The sequence below is a fragment of the Rhododendron vialii genome, chromosome 7a (assembly GCF_030253575.1).
Source record: "Rhododendron vialii isolate Sample 1 chromosome 7a, ASM3025357v1".
Classification (NCBI taxonomy): domain Eukaryota; kingdom Viridiplantae; phylum Streptophyta; class Magnoliopsida; order Ericales; family Ericaceae; genus Rhododendron; species Rhododendron vialii.
Genome location: NC_080563.1, coordinates 26,341,113 through 26,348,999, shown reverse-complemented (window position 1 = coordinate 26,348,999; position 7,887 = coordinate 26,341,113). Strand labels below are relative to the sequence as shown.

The 7,887-nt window shown below is 39.3% G+C and overlaps 1 protein-coding gene across 4 annotated transcripts; it reads left to right on the top strand.

Annotated features, from left to right (window-relative positions):
* Positions 1 to 1,668: 1,668 nt before the first annotated feature.
* LOC131333056 (uncharacterized) lies at positions 1,669 to 5,868 on the top strand. 4 transcript variants are annotated; one of them, XM_058367376.1, is made up of 6 exons: positions 1,669 to 1,782; positions 1,910 to 2,039; positions 2,527 to 2,973; positions 3,218 to 3,252; positions 3,821 to 3,878; positions 5,535 to 5,868. In XM_058367376.1, exons 3-6 carry the CDS (start codon positions 2,905 to 2,907, stop codon positions 5,700 to 5,702), a joined length of 330 nt encoding a protein of 109 aa, XP_058223359.1. In that variant the 5' UTR covers positions 1,669 to 1,782; positions 1,910 to 2,039; positions 2,527 to 2,904; the 3' UTR covers positions 5,703 to 5,868. The 4 variants fall into 4 exon arrangements, 1 of the variants encoding a protein (XP_058223359.1); XR_009201691.1 differs by lacking the exon at positions 1,669 to 1,782 and adding an exon at positions 4,893 to 5,011 and having other exon boundaries at positions 1,805 to 2,973; positions 3,218 to 3,502; XR_009201692.1 differs by lacking the exons at positions 1,669 to 1,782; positions 3,218 to 3,252 and adding an exon at positions 4,893 to 5,011 and having other exon boundaries at positions 1,805 to 2,973.
* Positions 5,869 to 7,887: the final 2,019 nt, after the last annotated feature.

Genomic DNA, 7,887 nt, shown 5'->3' with positions numbered 1-7,887 from the left:
GGATTTTGATCTTTAAAAGGGTTATGAGCAAGCGTACATGAATTGCTTGTATTACTTGTGGATGATCATAGAATTGGATGATCTTGCTAGTTAGTTTCAAGATTACAATGAATGATTTATGGTTGTGAAAAGTCCTACTGCGGAGTCTATGCATGAAAACGAGACACGAAAATCAAGAAAGTAGAAACATGACACCTAGGGTGTGTTAATGGAAAAGTATGTTTGAAACCGCAATGTGGCCGAACTTGGTAGCCCATTGTGTGTGTGGAACCGCAATGTGGCCAGACTTGGTAGCCCATTGTGTGGATTGCGAAAACCGCAACATGGCCGGACTTGGTAGCCTGTTGTGAGGATGAAAACTCGCAATGTGGCCGGACTTGGTACCCATTGCATGGTTTGTGAAAACCATAATGTGGCCGGACTTGGTAGCCCATTGTGAAGATTGCCAATGGGGCCGGACGTGGTAGTCTCATTGGTAATATGGCTTGGTTATCCGCAGAGAGGAGCCAATGCAAAGTTTTGTGTGCCAATGGGAACCCGGTGCGGCGGAACCATTGTGAGGATACTCGGGAGACCGGAACGGCAGAACCGAGGTTGGGTGTGTAAAAAGGATTTTTTGGAAATGATGATATGGTATATGAGAAATGGAAAATGATGACACGGTCTACGACGAGTCGCGTATGAGAAACTCAGAGAATCTTGGACACCAACGCTAGTTGAATATTGATTGTAAATTGTAAACCATTTTGTTATGTATGCGTGATCTATGTGAAAATCGTCAGTTTTATGACCTATTGTTCGTAAGTCAAGGGTTAGTGGGTAAGGATTATCCTATTGAGCATGTAGCTCATGGTGTTGCCTTTTTGGTGACCCTGACATATTATATTGGTGGCGACGCCGATATAATATGTCAGATTTTGTAGATGATCAAGGTAAGCTGTACACCTTGGAGGCCTTTGGAGCTGAAGAGCTGGCTAGGATGGAGGAGCAGGCGGAGCTGTAGTTAGGAACCCTAGTTTCCCTCCCTTTTGTATTGAAAGTACTCTTATGGAGGTTATGATGTAATAATGAGCCAGACTCTCTTTATCTATGTAATAAAATGCTTTATTAACGTACCCAGAATTGGGGGCGTTACAAACCCTACTTGCATATGCTGGTCCCACACTAGCGTGAGCTGGTTTACTGCCACATGTCAGTCATCGATCAGCTTTGGCCGTTAACTAGGCAAGGACCGGTGCGCGCAAATCAACAATCAGCGTATGCCGGTCAAAGTTAGTCCCATCACTTTTATTCAGCCACGTTCACAAGACTTTTGTGGCACCCCAGTGGCCTGTACATTCGTCTGAGAAGCAATCTTGGATAGGGGATGTTCGCTCACTCTCTCACATTCCCTCCATCACCTTGCACTACAACAAATATGATCTTTTATAGCATTATCTAATAGCATTTTTTAGGAATACTATTAAAAGGAATCAATTACAGCGTTCGGTGATGAGAAGCGGAGGAAAATCTCGCCCCTAAAATACTATAGCGTTCGTTGAAGTATACAATAGCCAAATCGGGTGAGGAGATCTTCAAGCCCAGGTGCGCTGATTAGTTCCAGGTCTCTCTCTCTCTCTCTCTCTCTCTCTCTCTCTCTCTCTCTCTCTCTCTCTTTCTCTCTCTCTTAAGATCTCGCTTGTATGACCCTAGATAACCCATCTCCAGTCACCTCTGTCATCACTGACTACCATCGTCTCATGGTGCAATGATTCAGGATCGATAAGATCAATATCTATTCGAGTAAGTTCAGACTTCCTAACCCTTGATTTGTGTGTGTGTGTGTGTGTGTGTGTGGCGAAGTTGCTTTGCACATGGTTAATCCCAGATTTCAACTTAATTGTAGCTACTGGTTTTGTAAACTTTGGAGATTGGAACCATTGCCTTTGGAAAAGAAATCGATTTGGCAAAAAGAGAGAGAATGGCTTCTTTGTGTTAGCGATCACATCGTTCAGTAAATACCTGCTTGGCAAACATTTCTAGACAGAATTAAGCTTGAGGTAATTGAATTATTTGTGTATACGCAATATGTAGTGAGCCTGGTTTTTTAGATAGTTACTCATTTGTACAATTTGTATTCCTGTTTTACATAAGCCTTGTGGTTCAGCAAGACTAAACCCAATTAGATATTGGTCACTCTTCTAAATTTACTTCACATCAGTTTGCATTTGACAAGTTTATTGAAATGTTATACCCAAAGTTGGCCTTTACTCTATCTCAATACTGTGCTAATGTTATTAAGGCCGCGTTTGATGAGAAAATATATCACGCCAAATTTTGACATTTAGTTACAACATCTCTAGGATGATCAATGAACCACATATGTGCTAAACCCAATTGGGAAACCAGGACTAGGAGGGGATTTTTGGGTGATAACATAATTGTTACATGTTTTTTCTGACTGGTTTGGCATTAGTTGCTCAGGTTATGACTTGCAAACATAGTTGTTACATGTTCTTCGTGACTAGTTTTGCATTTGTTGATCAGGTTATGCCATGTAGACCACGGTCAGACATTTTCATCAGCCTTCCAGCTCTCTGTAAACTAGATAATATGCTCCTTGTAAGATTCGACCTTGCTTTCTTAAATATTCTGGTCCAAAAAGCCATTTCGAAGCTAATAGCTATTGTTTGCCTATAATAGGAGATATTCTTTAGCAATACGGAGTTTTTGTATGTTGATCAAGGGGTTATAGCCTCAGAAACCACCAATGGTTTAGCCTATTTTCACAAGTCTACTCAGTGGTACGTAGGAGGAGAAATGGTGGCTGCCTGTGCCTTGGTCCTGCCCGACAATCTACTTGAAGATACACGAAAGTAGTTGAATCACAATCGCGAGTGGGCAACTCAAATACTAAAAGCTGCCATGTCCATCAATAACATAGCTTTAGCTGAAATGGAAGTTCTTGAATCATACTTGGAAGCTCTTCCAAAGGTTTGTAATTCCAACCGAACACTAGTACCAAGGAATATCGCCAAAGAATCCCTAACTTCCTTTCAGATGCTAAGAAAGCAATAAAGAACAACACATTTTTTTCCCACTCAGTTGAAGTTTTTTTTAAGCCATGCACTTATCATTGTTTGGCACTTAAACTTGTTTACGTTTTACTATTCAATGTACCACTAGGCAATTGAGATCTAACATTGGCTTTTTTGTTTCCCTCCCGATTATTATCTAGAATGGGAGAGCTTGTTTAGGAGATGTTATTTACCGGTACATCACTTTAGACCATGTTTTACTATTCAGTGTGTGTGTGTTCCACTGATTGGTGCCGACACCTCTCTCCACTAGGTATGAATATATCTACAAATACATTTGCTAAACCCTGAATTGCTCAATCTCAAAAAATTAATCTATATTTGGTCTTTGGGAAAAATGAGCAGTGGCCGGTGCTAAACCTTCAATGGGAGCAATTTTTGAAAGTCAATTATGAACATATTAGGGGCAATCTTCTCATGCTAAGGTATCATTATCTACATGTTTCATTTTTAATGTTCAGCCCTTTGAATATATGTAGTCTTTACTTCCCTTTTTGACTTTGGTTTGCTTGGATACACTTAACTGCAGTAAAACTCGACAAAAGAGACAATTGTTGGGAAACAACTATCTTAACCTTCTTTTGGTTAACTGACCCAATGATCTGCAAAAAGAGAGTATGCATGAGTACAAATGAAATATCTAAACCTTGTCTTTGTTAAAAATCTATCTCTTCATTTATGCAAATTCATATGCATCTCTCTTGTAAGTTGTGAGTTAATCATATTCTTTTCTACTTGTATAGGTACAACGTGCATGGTAAGATACATCACTACCCGACATTAGTTTGGAGGTTGGCCGAGGTACAAAGTCCATCTTTCTAGTTTATTTCTTTTCAATTCAGCTAAGGTTCACTTACCTTTGCATCCTAACTGGATTGATGGCATCATGGTGTATATCGTGATTGTTGTCTTGGTGACATGAGTCAAGTCATATGTTTTCTCCTTTGGTGTTGCTTTAGTTTATTTTCTCTTTTATGTTCATGATGCATGTTTGCTCTCTCCTTGGGGTTGTCTAGTTTGCTTTTCGATGCATGTCAGTACATTAAACATTTGAGAGCCCTACATTCTGCTCTACATTGAGGCTGGCAGAACATGCTGCTATAGAGATAGCTCTGAACACACTTGCAAAGAGAGGGCCCTTCTAAGGTGCTGGCTTCAAAAGTTTTGGTAAGTGATTAACCGAGGTGGTTTCGACACATTTTGAATTATCTCAAAATAAATTGGATTAGCCTAACGAGCTTAATGCATGGATGAACTTTGTCATTTTATAGCTGGGAAAAGATCTTTTAATAGCCTTAAGATGGAAGGTTGTTCTAACCTTGGGGTTTTCAATCTTTGTTCATCAAGTATTTCTACACTTTGGCTTTCGGACCTTCACAGTCTTTCTAAGATGGTTAGTTCTATTATGCCCTTCATGGTGTGTTTATGGTTTTGCTTTTGATATGCATGCACTCCTATCATGTAGTGCACTAGATTAACTAATCCCATCCATTGTTCTGATGCATCTGTTGCTGCAAATTGCTTTAACCTGTTAGATCTAAGTCTCATTTGAGTTCCAATTACATTCAAGCCTAGAGGAAAAAAAAATGGAAATCAAAATCCTGGCTGGTATTGTTAAGTCTGTGAGGTTCCAGTATTTTATAGCATCTTCAAGACTTGAGCACTATATGAAATAGTGACACATCCATAAATGGAAGGTGGGCAACATATACAGCCTATGCAGGACTTAGGAAAAAGGCTGATTTTGTTAGGAATATTGCTTGTTGCTCAGGTTTCTCTTCAAGGTTGTGATTCCAATACCACATTGCGTTTCAGGTCAACAATCAGTGACGGTGGCATTGGTATTATTTGAAATGTGTTCCTGAAAATTCTATCAAAACTACTCCTTGATCTATGTCCCAACATCACTTCAAGTACTATTGACAGTGGCATTGGTATGATCTGAAATAAATTGGATGATTATTATTTAAACCGAAGTTTTTGGTTCCAATTATGCCTCCATCTGATATGTGTAGGAGACTAGGAGTTACTTTTTCAGTCTACTTTGCTCCATTTTGGGCATGGTTTTCCTAAAAAAATGTGTTCATGAAGTTCATTTTTTGGTCTTTGCTACATGTTACTTTCAGTCTCATTTGGTGTCATTCTTTAGCTGGTAGCAACTTGGGGCTATTTAACTGCTAGAATGATGTAAAAGCTTTAATTTTTTCTAGTCTAGTTGCATGTAAACCATATATATGTTGGTGATTTGTTGGAGGGCAGAAAAATATGTGTTGTTTATAGATAAACTGCTGGAATATGGCATTGCTGGAAATAGAGAGACTTTGTTGCTTCAATTTGCTAAAACTGTGAAGTACATGTCTTCAGTTCATTTAGTGTCTCTAGTTTCTTGATTGAATTAGAACCCGGGAAGTAATTTTAAGTGTTATCTTCTAAGTCTCTTTCTTGTATTGTATGTAGGTTGATTGGTTGAAAGAGAAGATCGATAATTCATCACTTTTTGCTCGAGATGGAGATTATGATCTTGCTATTGTTGGACGTTGGATCTCAATTGAAGTTTTTGCATTGATATCTCCCTTTTTTTGTAGAGCCTTAATGCTCCTTTTTTGTATGAAGACATATAGCTAGGCAACTTTCCTCCTTGCAAATGTTGTTAGCAAGATGAAGGCTATAGCTAGCTAACTACTTATATTTAGACTTAAGTGATGTTAGATGAAGTCTCCTACTGCATGGTTTTTTATGGAACAATGTATGAATATATGGGAGCTTCTTTATGGCAATTAATTGAACTCGACGATTGGTTTTTGTTCTTTTCAGAGCTTTGCATAGGATGCGATGAATGCTTACAATTGTATATATGAAGTTGACAGGTTATAGCGAGCATAAACACTATGGAATATCCAAATTTTATTAGTGTAGTTACTTATTCTAAGCAATTTTTGAATGTTGTGAAAGGTCTCTTATTTATAGCAGTCCTTGAACGCTATGGAAGGTCCAATATCTATAACAGTAGGGGCTAGTACAGCGCCCATCTAAACGCTATGTTTAACTTTTTATAGCATGCTTTGCTCGCTATGGAATATGTTAACAATAGCGGACAATGAACGCTATTGAAAGAAAGGACTTTTAATTGCATCGGCTAATAAGGCGTTCTTCAGAACACTATATATATCATTCTATAGTGTTTTTGGCAAGCTATGAAAGGACTTATTTGTTGTAGTGTTGTCTTGTGCATTTAATGCATGAAGACTTTCTCTCCAAGGAAACCAGCCCCAACCTCAGATGGTTACACCCCTTGCTCTCACCGCCTTCTCCTATATATACCCCCCTTGCATTTATGTGTAAGGGGTTACAAATTCAAAAGCTCTCGTTACAAGTTCAAGTTTCAATTTCTTGTTCATCTTTTCCTTGCCAAAGGAGAACATATATGAGCTTCATACATCCCCACTACATACATCTACCCATATACATTCTCTGTCCACCCATCAAACCACAAGCTCAAGCTCAAACTCCTTTCAAACTCAAAAACCAAAGGTATACCACCTTTGAAAACTCTCTGTTTTGATCCCTGAGGGGGGCTGGCAAGGTCAAGGCTGGTAATTAATACCAGTCCTAGCCCTAAAGCTGGCAAAGTTTCAAAGCTATTCGCGGCTAGAACTGGCACACGCCAGTCCCAAGCTCGCGTACGCCAGTCATGGCTGTATGTGTAGTACTCGCATGGGGATCAGTGTCTAGCTGTTTTACCCTTTTCTTTTCATTTTTATCACCTATGAAGCATGCTAAGAACTAGTTTACTGCTTTTCATAGTTAGGACTACTAGTTTTACTTTCTCAATCTTCGTTTTTGCTGCTTTGGAATGCCTCTGGGGTCTTTCTGAACATGTCTCAGAACCCAGAAAGTGAAAAGCCAAGCACTGGACAAGAGGTTACAACTGGCATATGGTAACATTCTACCAGGGTGTGCCAGTCAAACTTAGTCCAATGGCTGGCTCTTGCATGGCAAACTAAGGCTTGGCCTCTGTTTTTTTCCCCACACTGTTTATGGGGTGTATTATTCTTTTGTGGCTTCATAGCCCATTTTATCTGCTTATAATTGTATTGTGGGCTCCTCGCTTGGCGCGCCCTCGAAGAGTCGCAACCCGGATTTTTTAGATGAATGATCCGAGAAACCAAGAACTCGTTTGAAAAAGGCATTTGATCTAGCGAAAATGTCGAGGCTTTGGGTTCGGAAGCCACGTTACAAACGGGGAAGGTTTTGTTTAAAAGCACCCCATTTGCTCGGCAAAACTGGTCTCTACTAAACATTTTCAAAGGGGAAAAATTTTGTATATCTTTCTAAGAATAAAACTCTTTAATGAACAAGCAAAGGGGGAAAGGTCATGGGTAATATATCACATTGGCGTGCATGTGGTGTTGCCTGTGCAGAAATGATAAGAATATGATGTTATGAGAAGAAATAACTATCCAATAAATTGTTTAGATCAGAACCATCCTCACACGGCTTCTCATAATGCCGCTCACGGCCTTATGGTATGCCATGTGGTCTACTTGCTTTCCTGTTAGACTATCGTTAATACCCAAAATAGCACGTGGTGTATTATATATTCCGTGCATTGTTCCCTAAAGATATCAGAAGATGCATAACCGTTGATCCGTCTTGGAACAGTATCATCTCTTCAAGCCGTGAACATAAAATGATTTTCAGTGTATTTGATCACTTAGGATGATCAAGAAAACCTCTTTTGGACATAAAACATGCCTTGTAGATACGGTCTCATTCTAAAAAGTATTGATAACAGTACCAACAATACAAA